The following is a 27,631-nucleotide window of genomic DNA, read 5'->3' as shown; positions in this document are numbered from 1 at the left end:
TTTGGTGCACCAACCATTTTTTATAGGTGTGTCGCTTACTAGAAAGAGATTCTACCCTCCTCATCCATCAACATTGCTTTTCCATTAGCTTATACTTTCCAAGAGCAAGAGAGTGAATAAAGGAAAGGAAATCATGAGCCTGAGTGTCTATTATGAGTGTAGTAGTCCAAGATACTGATTCTGCTCTCTACTAAACTGGGGCTGCACCACAATTGACAGGCATGTTAAAAGGTGACTCAGAATAGAGTTGTTCACTCCTGACCTTTATATTGGTTGCAACTTGATTTCAAGAGTCCATTAAAAAGCATGTTGCAACTGAGTACCCCTTCGCTGGAAGACTGGTGGAGTTTGTGTTGGCTGTAAATAGATGAAATTTTTCTGCTTTCTATCATGCTACTTTGAAAAGATGTATTGAAATTGCGTGAAGCTTGTGCCATGAAGCTGCTAGCCTCTCTTCTGCCACTATCACTGCCTTATTCAGAGCAAGTGCTGAGCTGAATTCAGAAAACATAGGTGAATGATGAGACTAGGGGAAATGAGAACTTCGCAGCTAGTAAAGAGAGCCTGTGGAAAGAGGAAAGGGATACGGAGGAGTGTATGTTGTTTCTTAACAGTATGGTAGGTTAGTGCCATCTACTGTTAAATAATTGACTCTTGCAACTATAGCACTCCTCTGAAACTCACGAGAAAACTCAAAACCTGTAATCTCATAGCCTTCTATCCCTAACATCCCAAAGAAAGATTTCTAAGGGAGATTCTGGCATTGGAGCAGCATATTCTGCAGTGGAGTTTCATGTTACCAAAGAAGCTAGAAGAATTCTCCATCCAGGTTCTTGAAGGTTTGCTTGCCTGATGTGTAAGTGAACATGATGGAGGATTAGAGACAGATATGAACACGTGTAGCACATCTAATTTCACCTAAACATTATAATATTTTGTTCTTTTAAGACCTTTGACTTGAACAGTATCTGAACCTGCACAGGCTTTCAGACTAATTTGTGGCTGTGCCAGTGACTGCAATGTAAGTACATACTTACAAAGATGACCTCTTAGACTGAGATCTGGGCAGTTGGAGAAGGAGCTATTATCTGACATACACCATAAGTAATTCTTCTAGAAGGACCTAATAGTTAATATCCTAACAGCAGTGAGAATTGCAGAAATTGGAAATGGGAAACCTCTGCATTTCTAGTTCATGCATCAATTATGGTAGACTTCCAAGGCTGTACTTCACACCACAAAAATGTCTTGTCCGCTTGTAAATACCACATTCAATCAGGACAGCCTAAGGAATTAGCTTTGCAACTCAAATATGCCCACCTATAATGTTACCTATTAAATCAGCAGCTCTCTCATGCATGTGCTCTTTTTAAAACTGTGATTTAGAATGATAGGAGAGAAGTATATGGAGAAACGAAGGAAGGCTGAACATACTGGATGCAGTCTTCTGTAGAGATGAACAGCCTAACATGAAGTTCTCAGTCTCATACAATTCTGTGACTTAAAACAGGCCAAGTGTATGGGCAGACAGGTTTTCCCATTCTTAGCGTTGTCCTGTGATGCTAGTTTCACTGCACTGCAGCTATCCTCACTTGTTACATTAGGTATGCATTCCCCTTCTGTTCTGGCAGTAAAGAGTTTATTGTTGAATAAAAAAAATCTGTGAATAGTTTGCTCTTTTTCAAAAAAAACCCACCAGTGTTGATGCCACATTTCAGTATGTTTCTAACTTATCTGAGGCTATGGTTTCTTTCTTCTGTGGCGCTGTTTTTCTTGCACACTAACTCCCATTATTCTTTCTACTCTCCACTACAATGCTACATTAGTATGGACTTGGGAGTCTTAGCCTGAATGCTATGAAGGCATAGCTGAGTCTCTGGTGTGTTCACCTCTTTGCTGGCCCATATGTTTTTCTAGGTTCAGGAGTCCTTACAGGGTATGGGAAGCAGTGCTGACAGCTGTGACAGTGAGACAACCGTCACATCGCACAGTGAGGATCAGAAGACACCGTTAGCCAAGGAACTGCCCTGTTTCAGTAAGTTTGAGGATGAGGAGGAAGATGATGATGAAGAGGATAATGATGATGATGAAGAGGATGTTATCTCTCAAGTAGAGAGACGAAAGTTAGGGATACCTGAGAACAGAACAAGTGAAGATAGAAAAATTATTGACTATGAAACTGAACAAAATCAAGGAGGAGAAAGCAAGTCATCTCATATATCGGAGATAGTCCAAGGAGAGGTCAGTGCTAAAGAAGATGACATTTCCAGTGAGCAAAAAGAATTGGACCTGCTGGAGGAAGGCAGTGTATTTGAGTTTCCGCAGTACCACACGCACCATATTCTCAAATCGATGGAGTCTCTGAGTGGTGGTGGCTCCTCCCAGTCTTCTGTGGACAGGGTTCACGTTGCCTTGCAAAGAGCCGAGATGAGGATTGTCAGCACTTCTGATTCCAGGGCTGGGCGCACGCTGCTTAAGTCAAAAGATCTCCTGAGGAAGCAGCGACTCTGGTTTGCTGAATCAGGCTATCCTCTAAGGCGTTCTCAGTCACTCCCAACTGCATTGCTGAATCCAGTGAAAGTGGTGTCCTCTGTGAATGTGCAGTTAACCCCAGGGAAAGATACTCTGTGCAGTCCTCCTTCTTTCACCTACCAGTACACACGTTTAGAGGAGGATGAGAAAGTGGTGTCTGAGAAAGACAAAAGTGAGGGTGAGGCAGCTGCCAGCCAGCCAGTGTGCAAGTCCACATTGTTCATTGCACCTTCGTCTTCCAAAAAAGAAGTGTCCCAGACTGGGCCCAACAGGCTGTCTGAGGAGCCCAGTCCCACCAGGGTACAGAGCTGTCTGCTGCACACACCAGCACATATGTCCCAGTCAACGTGCTCCCTCCACTCCCTCCCTGCCGAGTGGCAAGACAGACCACTCTGTGAGCATGTGAGGACACTGAGCACCCACAGTGTCCCAAGCGTCTCCAGCTCTTCCTTCAGCACCTCGCTTTCCCCTTTCACCTCTCCCTTCTCTCCACGGTATGCTGGATTTCCTCGTCGGCCACATGCCATCAACCCACCCTCCACTGTGGAGATGCAGCTGCGCAGGGTCCTACATGACATTAGAAACTCTCTGCAGAACCTCTCACAGGTAAGAGGAAGCCAAATTCATCCCTGGGCAAAAGGGCTTCATATCTTGTCCCTACAAAACCAAGATGTTAACCTGAATATTCTTTGTTGAGCGCAGCAGATCAGGCAAAATGGACATTTTGTGCAAGTGTGATTTGCTATTATTTAAGGAGCTTCTGTTTAAATGAGCATCTCTACAAAGCTCCACTCATTTTGCATTTAATTTTTTTCTTATTGCAGTTGACACAAATGGTTCTTTTTTAATGTTCTTGTTTTCTTGGGGGGTTTTTTGTGGTGGTTTTTTTGTGTGTGTGTTTTTTTTTTTTCATTTTCACTTTTATGGCTATTTGTGGGTGGGAGGGCAGACCGGTGTACTCCATCAGCTATTGTTTTAAGGTGATGGTTATAAGCTTCAGATTTGAGAATACATACTGATTTCTCTCTGACATACTTTCCATCCAACTGATGTTTTGTTGGTTTTTTTTCATGGCTCCACTAATGGTGTCAATGATGATTGATCCCTGTGTGTTTCTGTGCTGTTTTGTGCCAATCTTTTTCATTTTCAACTCTGGGGCTAGTCAACATATTCCTGATGTCATCAGCCATTTATTAAGAATCAGTTTTGTCAGAGCATGTGAAATTTTATCCATCTCATCACTCAGAGAAGAAGTGGTTCAAAATGCATGTTTGTTTGTTTTTTTTTACACCAGTCTCTGCCACACCTGCTATTCCTCTCCTGATTGCCATCTGTCTCTCCTCTGCCATCCTTGTACTGTTGTTCTCTTAGGTGGTGATCCAACTTAGGAGCCTGCAAGCTGCTGCAGGAGGCTACGTGCGCAGAGCAGTTGCAGACTTTTATTTGTGAATACATGAAGACTCTGATTGTAGAGCTACAGCAATTTCTGTGGGTTTTACCCAAGAACAAACATGCACTATATTGCTCCCTCCTGCAAGTGGCAGGCTGTAGTGGGCTTTTCTAGACCCCTGTTTATTTTGCCACGTGTCAAAATTTAGTGGCTAATCCAGTCTGATTTTGGTTATATCAGCTGGCCCTGCTTCTTGAAGTGAGCTGTGGTTCTGTGACCAGCTCTGCAGTGAAAAGCTGTAGTCAGCACCTACAGGATGGCCAAAGGATCAGGCCCAGCCAGCATGGATTTAGGAGCGGCAGGTCCAGCCTGACCAACCTGATCTCCTTTTACTATCAGGGTTACCTGCCTGGTGAATGTGGGGAGGGCTGTAGATGTAGTCTGCCTGGACTTCAGCAAAGCCTTTGACAACGTCTGCCACAACAAACTCCTGGCAAAGCTGTCAGCTTGTGGCTTGGACAGATTCACTCTGAAATGGGTCAAGAACTGGCTGGAGAGCTGGGCCCAGAGAGTGGTGGTCCCTGTAGTGAGCTTAAAAACCAAAATGAACACCCCCGCCAACTAAGAACTGAGCAAGACCCTGCAACAAATGTGACTGTAGTCATGATTTGAAAATGGGACACAGTTTAACTTGTTCAGTTGTGGTTTTGGAATTCTTTTTATAATTAGCTAAGACAATTGAGACTACTGATTTTTCAGGCATAAAATGCAGAGAAATAGGATTAATCTGGTTTTTCACCTGCACTACATTTGAATTATAGAGCTTTGGTGCACATGCTTCATTTGAGATGTGGTGCTGCAATTTTGTAAGGTTTCCTTTTCCTGATATGATATTTGCTGGACAGAAGTGTCTGCTCTTGAAGGTTCTGTGCATCTGAGAAGATGAGTTCCTAGAGGAGATCACTGACTTTCCCATCTCAAATAATTTATTTTTTCCCTAGAACCCAGTGATGAGGAGCCAGGATCTTTCAGCTGCCATGGGTTACACTACTCAGAGACCATCCATACTACCTCTATATGAAGTGAGTAACTGTATTTATATACTCGTACTTAACAAAAGTAAAATAACACAGGAACATCTTAAATGTGCCAATAGTTGTGCTAAGTTTGGACAATTCCTTGTCCATGTTCTCAAGAGGTAACAGGTGACCATCCTGTAAATAACATTAGAAAGGAATTAATCTAAATACATGAAAATCCTTTAATTGGTTTTCTTGTATGATACATCTAAAAATGTTGTTTCTTGAATTAATGTGAGGTCACAATACGTGGCTTCTGTAGTACACTGAAGTTACAGAGCTTCTGATTGACTTAAAGGGTACATCTGGGCAAATGTGGTTGTAAGATCAGGATTTATTTTAATCAGTCCATTTTTCCATGTAATGTAGTACTTATTTCCCCCTCCCTCCCCCAGAATACTTTCCAGGAGCTACAGGTCGTAAGGCGCAATCTAAACTTATTCAGAACCCAAATGATGGATTTGGAATTGACTATGTTACGTCAACAAACAACAGTTTATCAGCACATGACAGAAGATGAAAGGTAAAATGTTTCTGTTTGTTTGCTTTGTGGTATTTTGGTTTTGGGTGGGCTTTTGGGTTGGTTTTATGTTTGTTTGCTTCTTTTGTGTTTTGATTTATTTTGTTTTGTTTTAAGGAAGATAGAGAAAATACTTTAGCACTTCAGGAAATGTGTTGCTGTCCCTAAAATCAGAGCAAGAAATCTGTTAGTTCAATTTGAACGGGGCTTGAGCTGAGCTTTTGCCAAAAATGTGCTTAATCTCTTCTTTATGCTTCTTCATTCTAGAGTTTTTTCCTCTTGTTTTCTTCTAATCCCTATTTCTTATTACATGACACTTTTTTTCTTTTCTTAATTCATCCTTTCTCCAAAGCGATTTTACAGCTACAGACTTTAAGGAATTTTATCATGGGATGCTTGAACAGAGGATACTGGAGAGGTTAAGCCTTTAAGATTTTGAGCTTAGGTGGATGTAGATGTAAATAAAGAATGAATATTGTAGTGTTCAGATGCCTTTCCAGTTTACTGTGACTACTCAGCAAGCTGCAGCTGGCTTTCATATTCTGTATCTCTTTCTTTGTGCTCACCATGAGTTGCAGCAGCAGCTGATCTGGAGCAATTTTCAAAACTGATTATATGTTTACTTTAGTTGAATCAGCTCTTGACCCATTGCTTCAAATATGTTTGAAATCTGTTGGCCTTCTTAGACAATGGCATCCTGGCCAAAATGAATCTCTGGCTGCTTGGGAATCTAGAACCACACAAGAGAAGTAATGTGCAATTACTCTGTTGCACTGAGATCTTTACTGTTACTGGTTTCAAATGGAATTTGATTAGATATATGTATATATGCCAGTTTCTTCTACTTATTTAAGCATTTAAAGCACACTTTTTTGGAGAATTTTCTGTTATGCACTATGTTGTTTAGTTTTTTCCATAAAGTGACACATGGTTTTTATAGATGGAAAAATACTTTTGTTCTAAGACATTCAGCCAATTTTTCCACAAAAGAGGAATTTTCAGTTCCACTTTGAGTTCCCTTGTATGAAGTCCATTACTCATGGGACTGTCCTGCTCAGTTCCCGCTTTGTGATGTGCAGCTGAGTGCAGTGAATGCCCTTGTTCTTTTTGTGATGGATTTGGTATAGATTTGAAGCTGATCAACTACAGAGCTTGAGAAAGTCTGTCCGCATGGAGCTACAGGAGTTAGAGCTGCAGTTAGAAGAACGTCTACTTGCTTTGGAAGACCAGCTGAGAAGTCTACACATGTCTTCACCTTACAGACCTCAGACACATGTAGTGAGTATGACTTTTGCAACAATATTATATGTTTCCTCAGAGTAATGTTACTGAGTCATAACTGTTAAAACTCTTCGAGTGGGGTGATATCTGGGAAATCTAATGACATAATCTGTATTATCAGAGATCATATTTTATTATTTTCAAACATCGTTTCATTCTTGGTGTTAATACATATCAATACATATTTTCTGAGGTTTTAGGTCTGAGATTTCAGAACTCTTCTGCCTGTGCTTTCTTGCTTTCTTTTTTTTTTACCTTGTTAGAACCCTGAATTCTCACAGTTTCAGTAGGTAGTGCTCATGTCTGAATTCTTGTGGGATAGTGATGGTCTTTCTGGAGTTTCTCTACAATGATTTCCTTACTTGTAACATGAGGGCAGAGAGATGATTCACATTGCTTCTTCAAGTTTCCCTAGTTCCACCAATCCGTGGAAAAATTAAACGCGAAAATACAGATAGCATCTTCAGTTTTCTATCCTTTGCCTTTTGTAGCTGCTTCAGATGAATATGTGACTACCTCCCAAAGAGTGGGAAGAGCTCAGCTCCCACAAACACTCCCTACAAGCAAAAATGGGGGACAAGAGAGATATATGCATAGGTTTATTGCTGACATGGTGATATATTTTTTTCTTCTTTTTCACATAGTAGAAGACTGTTCCCCTTTTGTTCTGCAGTTTTGTCACCAGCCAAACAAAAGAAGCATGAATGAAAAGTATCATGTTCTTCCTGGCTTGTATTCCTCTTTCTTAGCCAATTTTCTTCTGTAAAAGCAGCACATGCACAGACCACATATTCCTCTTCAGTATTTGTCAGGGGGAAAAAAAAAAAGGAAACCCAAGAACAGGAAAATATGGTATTATTGTGATCCCAAGCCAAATGTGCATTCTTTGAACCATATAAATATCTTTTTATTTGTAAATCCTTTTCTAGAGGAGGGCCAGCTTTAAAAATGACTGAAATAAACTTTCTCCAACCAGCTTTGCTTCCTGTTTCCTAGTTTCTGTGTTTATAGAAAGTTGTCTGAGGCATGGCATGTTTATATATTAGCTTCTGACGGCTCTAAAAAAATCCTCAATGCATTACCTTGGCTTAATTTTTCAGGGCATGTATGGAAGCAGAAGTGCTGATAATCTGTCATGCCCTTCTCCTCTGAATGTCATTGAACCAGTAAGTAATTGTTTTGTCTTGTATGGTTTAGTAAGAGAAAGAGCTAGGAAGGGATTTCGTATAATTTGACACATGATCTTGGAAATACTTTACTCACTTGAGTAGCTCTATTGAGAACAGCTGCACTTTTCCCTAAATAAACCATAAGTGTAAGTAGTCATGAAATTGTGTTTCTTTTCAAGGAAATAAGTAGAAATGAGATGATTTTGCAGTTAGTTGATACAAAGCCCACAAGGTGGTTTTCCAAAACTATTTCTTATTTTTCTGTGCATTTTATGCTGTTGACAGAGAGTAGCTTGAAAACTGTAGAAAGTAAAGGACAAACCTGAATTGTTTCAGCAAAGAGAAACAATATCAAGCCTTTATGTGTGTCTCTGTCAAGGACTCTGGCAGGATGCATCCATATTGCAAAACTCAGTGGCTTGGGGAGCTGCCACGATTTGTATTTATGTTGGCTTTCAAAAAAGCCCATTCTTTTTATGATCCTCTTTGTTGCAACCATAAAGGCAAAGCATATATTTATTTTATAGCTGTATTTGTTAGATGGAGGGAATGAGTAAGTGACTGAATAAATAACAAGAAAACATAGTTATGTCTGTATGTGACTCTTTTCTGTGCCTGCTCAGGACTGTTTCTTTCCTGAATCCTTAGGTCTCTGAACTTATTCGAGAGCAGTCATTTCTGAAGTCTGAACTGGGTTTAGGACTGGGAGACATTGGACTGGAAACTCTCCCAGCAGAGGGTACAGAATCTGTATTCTCCCATGGAAACTCTGATTCCTCTTCAGTGTGCTCCGGTCACACAGGTAGAAAAGCTGAACTAACAGGGAAGTCGAAGAGTCAAAGCAAGAAGTTATACCGAGCCTCAGTTGCCTTAACACCAACTCCCCCAGTGAGAGCATGTGCTGGACAGCCGATGGAAACCTCTGAGGAGCTTGGAGACTCCAAGCCAGAGGTGGAGCACAAACTTGAAAAAGTCCCTCTTGTGCCTTCGCTTGAGGAAATCCACAAAACTGTGGAGCAGGATGAGCTGCAGCAAGTCATACGGGAGGTGAGGAGGAGAGATCTAGGATGTTTGAACAGTGTTTACTGTAATCTAAAGTCTAACTCTTGGCCAGTGGGATTTTCTCTTCCCTCTCAAGTAAAGACCCCATACTCTTCCTGTGCTATTTCTGAAGGCTCAGAGCTTGTCTCTAGATGTTGAAGGCACAACTGTATTCTCTTGCAAAGCAGTAGACATTTTTTCAGTGACAGTGGGTCTAGTGGCTACTGTAAGCCTGGGTGAGAAAGCATTTACCAGCTCTATGACTTGGTTAAGCAGCAGTATTTCAGATTCTCAAGAGAATTTTTTTCTGTCATGTTTGCTTGCTAAAATGCCAGGTTGGAGTTAATCTGATTGATTAAATCTTGTTTTTGAAACAATTCTGTAGGAAATGTTTAAAATACTTTCCCAGTTTCTCTACTCCAAACCACTAAAGATTGTAAGAGTGTAAATGAAGCAAACTGAAGTGAGATGAGAAGTTATTTCAAACCTTAAGACTGATGTTGAACCAGTGCCACTGGGCTAGTTTTAGTGGTAGTCAATGAAAGTGAAGGATGTTTGGTTATTTTCCTAGTGGGCCAGGTTAAAAAACAGGACTAAAACTGTGTATTTTGTTTGTCAGTGGCATAAAGCCTTGTGGCAAGTAGCATAAGTGGTAAAAGGAAGCAAAAGAAACTTCCTGCTCTCAAAAGCAGCATCCACGAGTGGATGCAAGCTCTGCAGTGGTTACAAGAATTGGAGAACCTGTGGGTTTTGTTCCCTCTTCACTGGGGAAGGACTACTTATTCTTTAGCTGAGGATCCTTGGACCCCTAGCCTTTAGCTCATCCCTTGAAGCCATACACCACTCAGAAGATCAGAAGAGGTGTTATATTCAGAACTGTACAGCAGGCAGGGCTGTAATGCTGCTGTAATGCTGCAGTGCAATCCAGGCCTGCTTGTGTTGAGGCTATGAATAATTTGAACCAGCTTTGCCTTAGCTTTGCTCTTACAATAGATGAGAGACCACTCATCTCATGATAAAACAGGGGCTGTGATCCTAGAACAGTCTTTAGCCACATCTTCACCTCTGTTCTCTCAGTGCAGAAGGAGGCAGAATGGACCATAAAGGTTACTTACACTCTTTACCTGACTGCAAAACTCTGCTGTATCTGTCTCTGCAAAGTGGAGATGATTTCTGGTCTGACTTACTGCTTGTAAAGCAGTAGAGCATTTCTAAGGAGTGTTCTTGCAGAGGATGATGGCTGGAAGCATGTGAAGATATTTACTTTGTTTATCTTTGGGTAACTCCACAAATAACCAGAGTTGAGAGTGTTAAGAATAATACATAGCCACAAGCATTAACTGTCTGTGAACTGCTGCTGTTAAAAGGAGGATGAAGTTTGGCAGTGAGATGAAAATGAGACTGGCTTTCAATAAGTAGCCTCGCAATGCTGAGTAGTGCTTCACCCTGTCAGTAGCCCCATTAGAGTCAGTGGGATGAGTTACAGAAAGTGGCATTATTTCTGTGGAAGGAAGGGCACCACAGTTAGCTTATAGTGAGGTACCCCAGTCTCACGACTTCGTCATTACTGTTCTTAGCATTAGGAGCTAAACACCTTCTGGCCATCACTAATCATTATGGTAGAGTTTGTGGTGCTACAACTTTGCATTTCTGCTTTGAAAGCAAAAGAATGAAAGAGATAGAGGCAAACAGCAAACATTCTATTTTTAAATAACATCCCCCTCTATCACTTTCTTGCTGCCATCTTCTCTAAAGTAACTAAAGTTAGAAGGGTCACGGGAAAGGCTTTGTTTTGGAGAGGTCATAAAATAGTCCTAATGCCCCAAATTCTCTCTCTGGTCCATCTTTTCCCCTTTCATGTCTTTTTAAAGGGGTTCTCCTCTTAATACTTAGCGAGGACTTGCACATGAGATATTTATCATGCTTTGCACTTTGCCTCCAATTGTGAAGCAAAGCCAGAACATTACATTTGTATGCAACTCTTCTGTAAAAATTCATGTGTCGGAGGAGCAGCATTGCATTGGAGGCTTGCTAAAGGAGAAACTGAGAGGGGAAGGCGAGAGCTGTAATTCAAATATACTGTAGCAGAGGCAGAGACAATAAAGGGAGCTGGTGTCTCAAAGTCCAGAGTTATTTTGGTCAATATTTTCTCCAAGGTTAGCCTGTGTAAAAGTTCCTCTTTCACTTCATTAATTGATAGCAAATAAAGTTGTGTACTCTTTGCACAGAGATTGTTCTCTCAGTTCTATGGTACTGAGAACATTGTAATGCTGAAAGAATCCACACTGAGCTGAGAGGATACTATTGAAAGATGAGTAGTCAGCAAATAACTCAGCTTGACTCACTTGGTAAATGTTTCAGCACACAGAGAGATTGTCCCTCAATTCAACTTACTGGCAGCTTGTTTTGAATCAGCTCAGATTCTCAGCATGAGCAATTTTGCAGGTCAAAGTGAAGATGCATCACCTTCAAGCACCTCATAGTTTTTGTAGAGCTAGAATATGCTATTAAATACTGGTCAAGAAAATCTTCTGTATTTCATAAGAGCTAAACCAGAGCATAAATGAAAATGTCTTCCTTAAGTAGTCCTGTTGTTAGCAAAGGAATTCCAGTTTCGTTGTCAAAAGAAAGAAATCTGGTAGGATGCATTCTTGGTGTACACTCTCACAAATGTTAAACTCTTGCTTATTCCTCCCATTCTCTGTAGCTGTGTGACCTTGCCTTGGGGAAAGAAAAGTAAGGCAGTGTTTCAGAATATGCCTGGGTGGGTTGTAATGCATGTGAACTTTGACCTGTGCTATTTGCTGGCATTAAAAAGCCTGTGGTATTAACTTCTAGCATTAATGGGCTGACTCCCCCAGAAAAGCGTTCAACAACATGAAATGTTAAAATGCCAAACACTGTCTCTCTTGTTTTGATGAAAATACAGCCTGACCTCCACTGGAGTATCACATGAAACACTTGCCTATTTGAGTTCTAGGTCATAGTGTTGCTAGGAGTGCCACCAGGCCCTCTCACTTTGCTCTTCTGCAGTTTTCAAGATGTGATAGTTTTTTTAAAAAAACTTTCTGCTTAAGAGCATTGAAAATTTTATTTTTGCTAATAGTTTGCTGCTGTAAATCTCAGGATGACAGGGATTGTGAGGGAACTCAAGAGATGTAGTCCAACCCCACTGCTGGAGCAGGTTCAACTAGAGCAGGTTGCACAGGATGGCATCCAGGCAATTTTGAATTACATTTAATAAAGTTTGTTTTTTTAAAATAAATGTATCATTTGCCTGTCAACATCTGTTTTAAGAGACTGCAATGGATCTTCATGGGACAGAGAGATGGTCTCAGAGAGAATCTTCCCTTTTTCATTCCAATCCATGTTAGCTCAGCTTCATGTACATACCCTGTGCAAGCTTAGAGTTCCTCGTCTTACTATCTTGAGCATAAAAACTCACCAGCTGTTGCCATGAAGAAATGGCATGAAGAAAACAGAGTAGAAAGTAATTCTTTTAAGTATAAATAATGTATTTCAGATCAGGAGTGTGAGGACTGTGAAAGCTTCATGCCCATTTTGCAGATTTGCGATTGTGGCACATTTCACTCTGTATCATTTCATTATTTAACAGCAACGTAATATTAGAGTAATGGTAATTCTTGCATAGGGAAAAGATTATTGGTTTACTGTAGTTAAACTCCCTGTGAATGTGATACTGTGTTATTAATGCTTTCTGTCCTTTGTGTGAAGGAAGCCTTGGCAGTGGGGTGTGCCCTATGCAGAGCAAGTGGAAGGTGCACCTTACCCTAAATAATTGGTCATTGTCATGACATATGCATAGCACTGAGACACTGCAGGAATCAATGCTGCACTTGCTGTGCAGGAATGACCTTGATGAGTCTGAGAAGGAGGGCGGAAGCAGTGGCAGTGAAAAGAAGTAGTGGAGGGTGGCCTTTTTGTCATCTGAGCGGGAAGGTGAGAAGTAGAGGGCTCAAGCAATCTACCAAGGTCAAGCTAGAAGTTTTTGGAAGAGCTGAGAATAGAAGAGGAGCCGCTCCCCTTCCAGTCTCTGCCTCACCGCATGACTGTCTGTCATACCATTTATTTGCTAATTTAGGAAGCTTTTATCAGTTTTCTTTGTAAAGCAAGGTTTATTTTTGTCTATCCATCAAGAGTAAGGCACAGAATAACTGTTTTGTAGCACACTTGCAGACCCACCCTATGTGATACTGGAGAAGAGAAGCCAAGAGAGCAGTGCAAGACTTCCAGACAGCCATGGTGCTGCGTGGCAGGTGTCCTTGGGCCTGCATTCCTAAGTCCCCAAGCCCTTACTGTGCTGACAGTTGTCCTTAAGCTTTATATGTCTGTGTGTGCTTGGCATAGGCATGCTCAAGACTTGCTGCCATCAGCAAACCAGGTTCTGTTAGGCACTGGCTTTTCTTTCATCAGTCAATCAGCAAACCACCCAACTGGAAACCTCTTTCCTAGAGTGTCTTAATTTTTGCTTGATGCAAAGTAGTAATGAAATGAGTAATTTTGCCACCATTGGTTTAGGGATTGAATTACTTGCCAGTAAGAATGAGGGATAAATAACCTGTTGCTGGTGCTGCTACCCTTCTGACGTTGTTGCTTAATCCTTTTGACGCACCAGGAAAAGGAGAGAGTTACAAAAATAATTGCAAGATGTGCATCAAGATGATGAGAGGGCTACGCAAACCTGGCAAGGCCATTGACAAGGCTGGGTTTGATGAAATATTGTTCCCATGGTATTGGCGGGGCATCAGAACACAGAGGGATTTATTACTGGCAAAACCAATATTAGAAATGTCAGCTTTTTTTCTGGCATCAAGTCTCACATTCATTACAGCTACCCAGGCAGTTGAAAGCTACTTTGACATGACACTATGAACAGTACTTTCTTTAGTCTAAAATCAGTTATTTGTGCCAGAAAATTATTTGTTCTTTTCACAAGAAAAAGGAAACTGTATTGCTTAACTGGGCTGATGAGTGCTTCTGTGAGTGACCCTAGTGACCAGGCTCTGCTTCTTATCCTGTGCACTCTTTTACCATTGTCATCCTCCTCTGTCCGTGGAGATGCATCTGTTGAGTTGGTGCCAGAGCCTTCTCATGCTTTCAAGCAGCCCATACTATTATTATTTGTCACACCCTGCTCCTTTCCAGCACAATACACTCACTTGCCTGCTTTTCTCCCTTTTTTTTTCCTTTACTGTAGCCATCAGTGCTCTGCTCTTCCTTTGTTCTAGCTTCAGTTGGCTGTGTGTCTGCTATTAGTAATTTTCGGGTATGTTTTACATAAAACTTAATGGGTAAATGCTTTGTCACGATGCTGTGAAATGTAGCTTTTGTTGGCATAGATCATATCCCACTGGCCAACTGATGATATGAGCAACTGTTGAAGTTCTTCACTGCTGAAAGTATGCAGTTAGGATTCATCTCCTTTTGATTCCTATAAAAACAGCAGCTCATGTTCATGGAGTTAGACCTTTCCTACACTGTAAGCCATTTGTAAAGCAGAGTGGTCCTACATTGCTTTTCAGGAGATGACAACTTATGTCAAAAAGCAGTGCATTTTTGATGCTTTTGATTTATATATCCTGAAATGCTATTTTTAGAACTTTGCATAGTTGCATTTTTCCTTAACGTAACACCAGTTGTCGTAAGTGTGAAGTATGGATATATTTACCATTTGGAAAGACAAAACTAGCTTGGTTTGCATTTATATGATTTGTAAGAACTTTAAAATTACTTACAGTTATTTTCCAAGAGAAACCAGTTTCCCATTTGTGGGTTTTTTTTGAAGTTGACTTTTTGTTGGTGTGCATTTTCATATGTCGATTGTCAGACATATCTGCAATATAACTTACTGACCTTAAAACTTTGGCTACTCCCTTTCAGATCAAGGAATCTATTGTTGGTGAAATAAGAAGAGAAATAGTAAGTGGTTTGTTAGCAGCTGTGTCACCTCAAAGTAGATCTGCAACTGCAAAACAAGATACACAGCCATGAAACTGGTACTGCAGGTAATCTTTGGAAATCTGCCAAAACCAGATTTTATTTTCAATCGTATGAAATATCACTGTTAACTTAAACCTTGCTTTGTTGGCATTTGAAAAGGAAAATGCAAGCAATCAAGCCTGAAGTTCATTAAATGCAGGGGATACTGCTAATCCCAGATATCTGGAAAAATAAACTTGTTTATACTTTGGCTCATTCTACTGTCAGCTTTCATGGAGTGGTCCTTGCTTTTTAATTTCAGTGTGCTCTGTGATGACTTTGCACGTGAATGTGTCATGCAAGAGGATGCCTGAAATTTGACTGCCTTAAATACAAATGTCAAAATACACATGTAAGCATAACAAGCAGACTTCAAAAAATCTAATTTAGGTATTTGTCTTGCTTTTTCTTTTCTGTAAGGTTGGATGTAGTCCAAAATGCTGTGGGATTCTGCTTTGGGTGGCATACGCTGGTGAAAGTGTCAAGTTCTTTTTGCTTCATGAGATGTTAAAGCTGCTGAGACAGGCTACTGTGTTCGACGCCCGGTTCTATGATGTGTACCTTTCCTTGAGTTCATCTATGAAGACTTAGACATTTTAACTAGTTCATTACTTTCCTTTCAAGCATCAAGAAAACTGTGGCTCTCCGAAAGGCTTTGTATTTATTGGTATGTCCCTGATGTAAATTTTTATATAGCTAACTTCTTTGTCTAATAATGCATCATGAAACTTGAAGATTTCCAGATGTAACCAATTTATAAATAACACAAATGCATTCAGCCTAGCTTTTTAGAAAATCTAAAAAATAATAATAATAAAAAAAATACCACACAACACACAAAACCCCAAAACACTGACCTCTGTGAGGTATTTATTGTGCAATAACTGATCCACTTTAAGAGCTTGAAACAACCAATAATGGTTTCCACTGCTGTTACGTAGTGCCACTTCAAAAGAAGGAAACAGTCTTGTAAAAATTGCTGTTAATTCTTGGGCAGTTACTTTTAGCAGAGTGGTAGAATGACATGAGGTTACTTAAAACTACTTAAAGTTCTGACACTGAAAGCCTTATCTTTGTGTAGAAGATGACTTTTTAATTAAATTTATTTGTTTTCTTACTGTTTACCTGTCCCTCTGTAGAAAAGTGCCTTATTTTAAGCATTGTTCTTATGTTGACTGCTCTCAGTCATACCAAGGGAAGTTCTGTTCTGCTTTATATTAACCAAAATGCAATAAAAATACTGATCTTCTGAAAGTGATTTGGATGTGCAACTTGGAATGGATGAATGACCTTGCCTGTGTTGTGGGGAAAATTGACAAAAATCTCTTTTAATTCCCCATCCCTCAGTGAGTGTATTTTCAGTTAACCTTGTGAATATGCCTTTGTTCCAATGGAGCAAGTCAGAAGTCATTGGAGGTTTTATGTGGTCAAATAGACATGTAGTAAATACATAATAACCCATTTTGCTGTGCTTGGAATCTCTGCTTCTATGCCATTTCCATCTACTAAACTCTTTACACTATGTCAAGGTCTTTAATCAAAAATAGTTTCAAATATAACAATATTATATGAAAAAGTTTATAAGTTTTTAAATTGTGTTAGGAAGGCACACAAGGGCTGATTTCTTTTTACAGAAAAAGTGTATATTAAACCAATAAAATATTTATTTTGCCTATAATCTGTATCAGTGTTTTTCTTTATGCATGGTTTGCTCTTAAGCAAAGTAAGTAACAGATTTGATCAAATACTATACAGAATGGAGAATAACAAGAAAGATCAGGGCTTGGATTTTTCAAATGTTTCAGATATTCAGGGGACCTTAAGAAACATGGGATATAAATTTGAGATAAATGTTGGCACTTTAAGCCAAACTCTTAAAGTTATTGGCTCTTGTAGCTCCAAGAATTTGCTTGTTCTTGACCTTTCCTGAGTTTGTCCCTGTGAGTAGAGCTTTCTTCAAAATCTGACCCTACATGTTCAAAAGTTGACGTATCAGTATTTATTCATGGCAATCTGTATGATGTGGTAAGCTGCAGTAAGTTTCTGCTTTCCTTTGCAGCTTGCATGAGTATGCAGTTCCATTCCATAAAGTGCCATGGGTTAGTTGTTTAGGTGGTGTTGGATTGGTTGATGGGTTGGACATGATGATCTTGAAGGTCTCTTCCAACCTAGTTTATTCTATGTATATTCTATGTATAAAGCCATTGCAGGGCATCAGCCAGACCTGAGTGCCTGCTGACTTCCTTCACAAATGCACAAACCCAAAACCTGCTCAAAGAATTGCAGCAGCAAATGCTGCTTCTTGTCCTCCAGACAGATTAATTAGCACACTTGACTGTTAACGTAGGTCCTGTGCTACTCAAAAGGTAACCGTGGCTTTCAGTGATGGAAGAAAGCATTTCAGGAGCTGGTAGCTGTTCAGCAGTGGTTGCCAGCAGCATCCTCTGTGGGTGCAGCAGCCTGGCTCCTCAGTGCTCTGGCCAGAAATGTCAATTGTAGATAACAGGCAGGAGAGTCTGTGATGCTTCAGCTCTTTCCTTGTAAGAACATTTGATCTAAGCAACACAAAATCTAGTGTTTACTATATCCTGAGGAATGAAAAATAATGCCGATTTTTCTTCCAGCTGATGGAAAGCAGATTTGTGATGCTCTGGCATAATTTAGAATAAAGACAGTTCAAAATAACATTTCTAAAAACTTTACTGAGACTAACAAATATACAAGTGTCTGTTTTCCCATAACCCTGATAATGTTTTTTTGCCATTCTTAAAGAAACTTCGAGCTTCTGAGTGACATTTATATAGGTATAGGAATGTATAAACTCTATTGACATTTCTCCTTGTGCCTTAGGAGCAGCCATTGTTACTGGACACACGCCTAACCTGTCTGGCTTGCCCTTTAGCAATATCAGTTTAGCTGTGATGGTTTGATGAGTGTGGACAATTTTTCTTTTGCTTGATGATTAACATTGCTACTTTCCTTACAAATAGTGTTGTCATTTTTAATGCCAGCCTGCCATTTTGTATAAAATCTGTGCAGATTGAAACAGCTTGATGAGTGGCTGATAAATAGTGGTTGATCATGTTTTCTGTGCATAAAGCCGTTGTTAATGCCAGAGAGATTTTGGATGCTTTTCTAAACTTCACTGTGATAGTGATCTTGGTGGCTGCCAGCTGGCTGCAAGAATATTAAGCTATAGCCTGTATTTTGGAAACCCCAAGAGCTAGCTGTTTTCTGTGGGTACAGGACAGCTACATTCCTGTTGATAGCAAAATAGCTCTCAGCAGACAGTGGTTCTGGCGTTTCTTGGCCAGCAGTTGTATCCTTCATGGATTTCTTTTTCATTAATGTATCTAATTGCTTTTCTAGCTCATACAAAGTTTTGGCATCCACAGTATCCTATAATGATGAGTTCTGCAATTTAAGTACAGCCTTCATGGAGAAGGCTTTTTGTTTGAATTGATCCCTGAATAGTTTTGTACAATGCCTTCTAGCTCTGCTGCTGCCTTCAGGCCCCATGGGGCTGCAGAGGTGGCACAGGCTGAAATGGGGTTGTTCTCAACTCCCGGTTTGTCCCTACTCATGAAGCAGCTCTATTCTTGCTGCTCCCTATGTTTGTATGAGAAATAGCACACAGTTGTGCCCCAGCCACCTTCTTCCAGGTCACCAACCCCCAGATACTGCCCTCCAGGTGTGCCAACTGTGTGGGTCTGGCCAGCTGGGTTGCTCCCTCATAGATGCTGTAGACAGCACCTGTAACTTCTCTAGCTTTATCCTGTCCTCTAAGGTGAAGGAGGAAGTAAGAAAGAAGGGACATCTAAAAAGTCTCAAAAATCAGGATTTTAAAAAAGTGTGCATTTAAAAAAATTATTAGTTGATGACTTTCCATTTTTAGCCTGATAGCATGTGTTTGTGCACTGAGTTTTCTAACATAGGCTCTGAAACTGTTGAAGTTCACTCCTTGTTTGTCTTCTCTGTGTTCTTTATCTCAATGTCTGTTTTAAAAAAAACCATACAGTAGAACCTCGGTTTTACATTTCAATTGTTTCCTTCAGTCAGTCAAGTTTTGCATTACAGATTTAATATAGAAATGATATAAGTTCATTCTAAAGTCACTACAAACTGCTCCCCTTGGTGAGGAAGCATATTCTGGAGTGGCCTTCTGCTGACATACCTCCCTAAAATCAGTGCAAGAATTTTGTTTTCTGATTAAACTATAGTCCATATCAGACATGGAACTTTTGACTGTCAGGTCAGATTATGTCCCACTAATGTAGCTCGTTTCCTGTGTTTTGGATGTGTATTCAATGGATGTAGTGGACAGCACCTGCAAATATATATCTGTACATTGCTTGATAGCTTGGATTGCCATGAGTTCCAGAAGATGGCTTGAATAGATGATACCACTTCTTACATCCTCAGAAAAAGAGTAAGTTTACACTGATTGTGATTAAAAATCATACTGCTAAGGAATCACCAGCTCAACTAAAGAGGTTGTAGAAATATCTGTCTTTTTCATTTAATGAGGCTTTATGAATCCATATATGTAGTTAGTATGTGAGCATGTCCAAGCCTGATGTTCAGTGGATGAATACTGCTGATGGAAATTTTGGGTTAGGCTGTTACTAGGCCAACAGCTCTCACTGAATATCCCACCGACTCTTACACTGCTCAACAAAACTGTTCCTTGTCTTGACCTGCCTGCTGCAGCACTTACTGCTCATGAGACAGTCGTAATCTGCTCTGCATTCTCCCACCCTTGCAGATTTTAAATTCTTTGCATTTTCAGCATGTAAATAGCAGACTCTTTCCAGTGATTGAGTGGAAGCCACCCTGATTGCAATGCCTGTGTTTAGCTATTTTGAAAAGAAAATGTTCAGGTTTATTTTTAATGTAATTGTTTACTCTTGTAAGGCTTGCGTGTTAGCACTTGTGAGCAACACCCAGTGTACAGCACAAGAAGCAAACTAGTCCATGAACAAGGTGGGCACAGCAACGACTGGATGCGTGAAGCTGATGCTTCTGTATGGACAGATGTGGTGGAAAAAAACTTTGTCAGTTCATTAGAAAAAGGCAGAAGGAAGAGGCATGCTAAAGTCCCCTTTGGCTACAGCAGAAATCCAGTGAGCAGCATCTGGGAAGCAACATGCTCTGCAGTGTTTCTTCCTTTGATGCTGGTGGGGCTGCCCATCAGTATGCTGAGATGCTGGCATGAGGAGAGGTCTGCTTCTAGGCCCAAGTACTCTGTGATGGCACCCTGGTGGAGAAATGTAACTGAGTGCTTCCATGCATCTGCAGCATTGAAATTAGGAGCCAAAACCTCAAGTAGATTGGCTTTACAACAAGCTCCAGCTCCTCTCCTCTCCAAGAATCACAGAATGGCAGGAGATTAGAAGGGACCTCTGGTGATCATCTAGACCATCTCCCCTGCAGGTGTGCCTAGATCACACTGTACAGGAATACGTCCCAGGTGGATTTTGAAATTCTTTGGAGAAAGAGACTCCACAACCTTTCCGGGCAGCCTGTTCCAGTGCTCCATCACTCTCAAAGTAAAGGTGTTTTTCATTAAGTTCATGTGAAACCTCCTGCATTCTACTTTGTACTTGTTGCCCTTTCTCCTATCACCAGGCACCACTGGAAAAAAAGCCCAGCCCCATCCTCATAACCTACAACCTTTAAATAAATTAAGGGCAACAAGGCTGGTGAGAGGCCTTGAGCACAAGCCCTATGAGGAGAGGCTGAGGGAGCTGGGATTGTTTAGCCTGGAGAAGAGGAGGCTCAGGGGTGACCTCATTGCCCTCTACAACTACCTGAAAGGGTTGGTCTCTTCTCCCAGGCAACCAGCACCAGAACAAGGGGACACAGTCTCAAGCTGTGCCAGGGGAGGTTTAGACTCGAGGTGAGGAAAAAGTTCTTCACTGAGCGAGTCGTTCGTCATTGGAATGGGCTGCCCAGGGAGGTGGTGGAGTCGCCGTCCCTGGAGGTGTTCAAGGGGAGATTGAACGTGGCACTTGGTGCCATGGTGTAGTCGTGAGGTCTGTTGGGACAGGTTGGACTTGATGATCCTTGGGGTCTCTTCCAACCTTAGTTATACTGTGATACTGTGATAATATTTCGGTGCATTTATAAGATCTACTCTCACTCTTCTCTTTTCCAGACTAAATAGCCCAAGTCTCTCAGCCTTTCCTCTTAAGAGAGCCACTGCTGTTCCCTAATGTATTTATGGCCCTCTGTTGGAGTCTCTCCAGCAGTTCCCTATCTCTCTTGAACTAGAGAAAAACTGAGGCAGATCATAGGCATAGCAGAAATTGTGAGAGTGCAGGAAAAAGACCCTTGAATTCCCTTCCTAGCAGCCTTGTCTTTGGCTGGCAAAAAATGTATAAACTTACAACAGGGAAAATATCTTAGGCAGGACCTGTGCTGTGAGTGCTTGTAGAGCTTGTCACTACACAGGAGATGTTAAAAGACATTGCTTCATAATGGAACCCAGGGAAAGACACAGGAAGGAAAGGTCTTATACAGTTGTTATTTTTATTTCCATGATAATTTTAGCTGAATCATGAAGGAATTTAAAACATTGTTGGGAGTGCACTAAAAAGAGATGAGCTAAAAGTATCTGGCAATACTTAAATGCGTTTCATTTCTTCCCCAGACTATGACAGAGTCAATGGAAAATGCAAGCATGCTTTGCCTGGAGACGTCTAGTGCTGCAAATTAGGTGTAAGAGAGAGCTGATGTAGTAGTCCTGAAACATTATATCCCAGTGCTCTCTGAAATATGCCTCTTATACTGTTTTAAAAATACTTTTATTGTTATAGTGCATGTGAAGATTTCTGGGCAGCCAGCTACAGTTAGACACAGAGACCTCTGATTGCTGCAGGAGCAAACATCTCCACACTACACTGTTGGTAGACCACTCTGAGGCATAGCAGCCCCATTCATAATTTGTCCTTGTGTCTTGTCCTGTCCTGGTATCTGGCTCCTTTCTAAACTGGCCAAGAGGTGGCTTTGTTTGTTTGATTTCTTCATACAATTGTTGAGTTTTTTTCTGAGATACCATTGCTAGCAGTGACTTTGAGACACAATTCCTTTAGATAGCATTGTCTTGCAAACTAGAGCTGAAACACGCATCTATAATCCTTTGTACATTTAATGCTTTCATATTCTATTGCTATATGAATGTATTTTTTCAACTGACCTTACTATTAACCTTTGTAATAATTATGGCTTCTATAATATAGTAACATACACTGTAACTGTAGCATAATTTAATTCATGAAGTTGCACAGACATTTGTATTATTATAGTAGATATTTTATGGCAGCATTTGTTAATATATATAATAGCAAAGTAACTGGAAGAAAATTTTCTCACTTTTTCTGGGAGTGAGAAAACAAAAAATATTTTGTATGAAAATGTTTTTAAAGAAAAGCCACAACTTCAGATTTCAATGTGTCCTCCCCCTGGGTGTATCCCTGTGTATGTGTGCTGTGTCTGGAGCTGCCATTGAAGTTAATGGCGTGTCTGTTCATGAAGGATATGTGAGATTTGACAGCTAGGCTGTCCTGAGAAAACTCTTTAATTGTCCTCTGCAAAAGTGGTGTGTGCCTCTCTTACTTTAGTGTCTTAGACTCTTAGTCATACCAGCAGAACTGCTGCAGTTGTGCTCTGGCTCTAATTGTTTTTTGAAGCCTTTGAAGCAGATTATGATTTATCTTTGTAGGAGTAGTGAAGGCTTTAAAATGATCATATGAAACATTGAACATCACTATTCTGCATGTCTCTTACCTTTTTCATGGTAACTGAAATTGAACATTTCAGCTTAGCACTGCAAATATTCAGGACTCAACCCAAGAGAGCCCAGGATTAGATGATCTTGGGCCCTGCTTCAAGCAGCAGGTGGGACAAGGTGTCAGGTACTCTAAGCAAAGAGGTAGGTTAAGTCAGTGGCTGTTGTGTGTTGTTTCATACACTTCTTTTGAATTAAGCTGAAAGGAAAATAAATTATAGTTATTGAAGAGCACTGTTGGTATGATTGACCAAATTATTTTCACAGTCTTGGAAGAAGGCATTCATTTTGTACCCCAATTGGGTACAAAAGGATTTGGTCCTCTGCATTGTAGCCATGTAAAAGAGAAGTAACTATTCTGAGTCAGATTTACTTTTTCTAAGGTTAATAGAGAGCAAATATCATCTTCACTGAACACCATATTCTGCTTGACAAGGACAGGGCAAAATTCTCTTTGGTATGTCCAGCAAGAGGGAGCCCAGATGGCTAGCTTAAATGTGGATGTTTTCAGTGTCTGAAATCATGTGAGATAGAGCCCACCAGAACAAATGACAGTCGAAATCTGCAAACCTAGCCTAAGCTACCAACCTGCATAGTACATAGTGAAAATGTAGGCAGCTGTGTGGATTCATCATCAAAAACCTTCCTGGAAGAGGTTTAGAAAAGAAAGGGCAAAGGCAATTGTTTGATATGTGAGAAGAGAAGAGCGGTTCTGGCACGCTGTAACGGATTATTGCATCCACCCCTCCTACTATCTCCACCCCCAAAATTTGAAAACTTCCTGATTTGTGTTCATCAATAATTAAGAGCCCATCAGCAATACTCAGAGGGAGCTTGCATTGCACTTCTGAGCAGCCAGTTAGTAATGTACAGTGCAGAGATCCTCTTTTTCAAATCCCAGGGCTCCAGGCCATGCAATGCTAGTATTGCATTTTCAATTAGCTTCTGAGTGAGTGCTTGGCATATGTAAAAGTGAACTGGTACACAATTAGCTTATTGTTCCTTTCAGCCTTGTGCTGAAAGGATCTGAAGGACTGCAGAAGAGAGAGGAGAGGGCGGGTGTGGAAAACAAAACAGCTAAGCCAGGGGCATCTCCTTGGATGTGGAATACGAGAGTTGCTTGACTCACAGATTGCCGTGCTAAATTGGGAGTTACAGCTGTTCCAGAGGAGCACCTAGCCTGGCTGTGAGGAGGGTGCCTGGGGAGAGGAGCAGACCAAGTCTCCGGCTCTGGGCTTTTCTGTCATCTGAATCACCTCAACACCACAATGGAGCCCAACAGCCCTAAAAAAATACAGTTTGCGATGCCACTGTTTCAGAGTCAAATAGACCCCGAGGCAGCTGAGCAGGTAAGGAAGATGAGGGAATGGAATAGAAATGGGAGGAAGAAGTGGGGTTAAAACAGGTAATACTTGTGTTCTAAATGCTTTTCTAACTTATATTAGTGTAACTTTAGATTAAATGTTCTAGAGGTTATAGTGATATCCAAAGAAGGAGAAGGATACATTCTTTAGCCAGGGTAAGACTTGTTTACCTTGGGTGGGTTTATTCAGTATATTTGTTGTGCCTTTTCTATAACTGGACTTGTACTCTAGTGCATACACTTCACATGTATACACTTGCTCAGCAAATAAGCTGAAGTATATTTGTACATAAAGCAAAAGGTGAAACTGATGAAGGTACCTATTGGAAATTTTGTGCAGAAGACATTTATTTTGCATAATAGTTATCACTTCAGTGATCTCCTTTTTTATAGTTTTCTTTATGTCATTGCTACACTGTTTTACAGATTTGAAAACTATATACATGTAGAAATATTCCTGACTTACATCTGCATTGGAATGCTGTGTGTGCTATTTTAGGTTTTGAGTCATTCCCAAAACGTGTCCATTCATATAATATATATAGCAACACAGATATCTAAGGAGGAAAAGATATCTATTATTGTGCACACATAGGTGTGCATTAAAAAGGATGCAAGGAATCTTATGGGGGAAAAAAATGGAGAAATTGTAATTAGGTGACCCAGTATACTTGTCTCAGTGCAAGTCCTCCTTGACATTCACTTCTATTTCAGTAAGTCTAGTTTTAGATGATATCAGGGGAATATCATAACCTTGACAGGTCTGTACCATCAGCTACAAAATGCTTTGCACCTTTAGGACAGGTGTCTGGTTTCCTGAATATTCTGACTTTGTGCCTCTTAAAAGACGTCTGCCAGAAAATGATGAGGTGTGAGTGATCACTGAATGAAGAAATACTAGAAGGGTGCAGAAGAGAATTGCTGCAGGTCTTCATTTTGTCCATTGGTACTTCTGAGATGTGAGATCTCCATATCTTATGGAACAGATCTGCAGTGACTTCAAGCAGGTCATGTTGTGATATTTTTCTAAAATCTGTGAGACCCATAGGATTAGGATTTCCCAGAATTCTTATGGCTTTTGAAATGCTGTGGCCCAAATTCTGCACACTATTTATGAGCAGTCCTTTCTTTATGTCGTGAATTTAATTCCTAATGCTATAGAGTTTCACTGTGTATGATGAAATTAAAGTAGTGAATTCTACTATCAGCTGCAGTTATGCTAATCTGGAGTAAACCATTAACCCTGATGATGTCATTTTCCATTTACATCTCTGTAAGTAAAATTTGAACCCAGACAAATACAGATGTTGGCTCAGCAACTGAAAAAGGCAGACACACTGACATTTTATGTCTGAATGGCTTCTAGCTTAAGTCCTCTTGGTCCCTCTCTCAAATTAAACAGAATAACAATAGCCTGCAGGCATTAGAAAAGCAGCACAAAGCTTTCAATGCAAATGTGTGCGTTATATAAAGGTAGTTCAATATCATGTAGTTCAACCAGTGCTAATGGAACGAAAAGAACTGCATACAGTTCAGGTTTATATATTGATATGTAAAGATCTGTTGCGAGATGACTTAAGAGTCCTAGGTATTTGCACATATAAGGTCACAAACTACTGCAATCATTCTCCTGATGAAAAGCTAAATGTGAATATTGTAAGTTATGGCTGATATATGTCAGCAATACATGTCCAAAAACTTATTCAAGATGATTGCAAATCCTACAGGTATTTTGGAAAGCTCTCCCTCATGCTTTTGCTTTCCATGTGACGGCAACAACATGACCCTGATCAGTGTCAGACCAGATGAGCAGTCAAGTGAGACAGTGGCATGCTGATATTCTTTAAATATTTTCTTTTTTTAGCTTTGTCTGGTCTATGTTCAGGAGGATACCAGATGGATTTTTTTCTTTGTTTTGTGTGCAAGGCAGTTGATGAACCCTAATGACTCTCATTGGTTTATGCCTGTTACAGATCAGGAAAAGAAGGCCTACACCAGCATCACTTGTTATCATGAATGAACATGTGCCCCCAGGTAAGTGCCAACCATTGAATTTGCATACACAGTATTGTCTGCAAATTGGTGTTCTTAGCTGCATCCAGTAAATATCAAATAATGGATCTTAGAACTGTTTGGAGTAAACCCCATGAATATGTGTAACTCCTGGTCTCCAGATAATGTCAGTAATTTCCACCAACATTTTCTTTTCCTGGGTGTATACCTTGGAGATCCATGAAGTTCTAGTTTTGGTTCTCTGAACTCTAGACACTAGGCTGTCTCCAAGGATAAATCAACTTAGGGAATTGCTTCTTCAAAACAGGTTTTCCTTAATTGTGGTGGGTTGAGAGGAAAGGCTCTGCTTTCCCTTCCCCACTGAGAAAGAAACCGCGCCTAAAACTCAGTCGGAGAAATGAGTATATTTTACAAGGAAACAGATTATATGTAACACAACAAATACAGGTATTTTACAATATATACAGGAATATACAGCAAATAAACACAGTCAGAAACCAGACCCCCAACAGAGGGGGCTTCCCCCTGTGCCCCCTTCACCCCCCTACCTCCCTTCTCCCCCCAAAGAGGTAGAAAGGAGACGAGGACGGTTAGCAGGACAGGGAAAGAAGCGGAGAGGCTTGTTACAGGAGTTAGTATCTTATCTTAGTTGGCCAGAAGCCCAGAAGCAGATCCAGCTGAAAGGAACAACGAAGCAAGGAAGACTGAGAGAAAGTTCCAGCCGCGCTGGGACTAACCTCACCTCCCACCTTACTTGGCCAATGAAATTAGTTTAGAATACCAAAATATTTTATAAACATTTAGCCAGTGTGCCCCTTTCTTAAAGGCACAGCATCAAACAGTCACATTAATCCTTTCCAACCGTGAATACATTATCTACATCCAAGACTCCTGCCAGAAGATTTTCTGTGGGGTGGGACAAGTTGAGATTGCAACGTACTTTGTCACGTACATGTGACTTTGGAAAGACTCTTTAATAAGATGCTTAGAGAGTATTATAAGCAAAAAAAGCTCAGTAAAAATGGATTACTGGGAAAAGGGTTCAAGACATAATCCCATACTTCAAATCAAACTTTTATTTTGTTGTGCTCAGCAGCATTTTTTTCCTGTCGTTTCATCATCTGAATCTTTTTTACAAGCAGTTCAGGCTTTTTCTTTCTCACTGATGGGTCTCTAAGATCATTACTGGTCTCTAAGATCATTGTTGGATGCACTGGCACATCAGTAGAATAAAACCATTTTAACTCCATTAGGATTGTTGCTTGCTGCACTTGCGCAGTTCTGATTAACATCACCAGTAGTTGAAATTCTTCAGAAATGTGCAGAAAGAAGCTTTTAGACAGCCTTGCTCTTGGGATTGAGATCATTGCAGCACGGCACACAGATAAGGGAGGTTCAAGCATGGCCTATGGCTAAGGTTATTGTCTGACACTGAAAGTGACCTATACATTTGC

General features: G+C 40.5%; 2 protein-coding genes across 2 annotated transcripts in view; both read left to right on the top strand.

Annotated features, from left to right (window-relative positions):
* ITPRID2 (ITPR interacting domain containing 2) overlaps positions 1–16,682 on the top strand; it is a 39,451-nt gene extending 22,769 nt beyond the window's left edge. The window contains exons 10-17 of the mRNA XM_009899071.2: positions 1,918–3,138; positions 4,924–5,004; positions 5,397–5,524; positions 6,649–6,799; positions 7,903–7,968; positions 8,620–9,018; positions 14,914–15,038; positions 15,433–16,682. Coding sequence (XP_009897373.2) covers positions 1,918–3,138; positions 4,924–5,004; positions 5,397–5,524; positions 6,649–6,799; positions 7,903–7,968; positions 8,620–9,018; positions 14,914–15,024 — 2,157 coding nt within the window. The 3' untranslated portion in view covers positions 15,025–15,038; positions 15,433–16,682. The remainder of the gene's footprint in view (positions 1–1,917; positions 3,139–4,923; positions 5,005–5,396; positions 5,525–6,648; positions 6,800–7,902; positions 7,969–8,619; positions 9,019–14,913; positions 15,039–15,432) is intronic.
* Positions 16,683–23,998: 7,316 nt separating this feature from the next.
* The window catches only part of PPP1R1C (protein phosphatase 1 regulatory inhibitor subunit 1C), a 49,741-nt gene continuing 46,108 nt past the window's right edge, over positions 23,999–27,631 (top strand). The window contains exons 1-2 of the mRNA XM_009899070.2: positions 23,999–24,150; positions 26,138–26,198. Of these exons, the coding sequence (XP_009897372.1) occupies positions 24,070–24,150; positions 26,138–26,198 (142 nt within the window). The 5' untranslated portion in view covers positions 23,999–24,069. The remainder of the gene's footprint in view (positions 24,151–26,137; positions 26,199–27,631) is intronic.

The sequence above is a fragment of the Dryobates pubescens genome, chromosome 2, assembly GCF_014839835.1.
Source record: "Dryobates pubescens isolate bDryPub1 chromosome 2, bDryPub1.pri, whole genome shotgun sequence".
Lineage (NCBI taxonomy): Eukaryota > Metazoa > Chordata > Aves > Piciformes > Picidae > Dryobates > Dryobates pubescens.
Note: the sequence above shows the minus strand (reverse complement) of the source record. Positions and strands in the feature narration are given on the sequence as shown.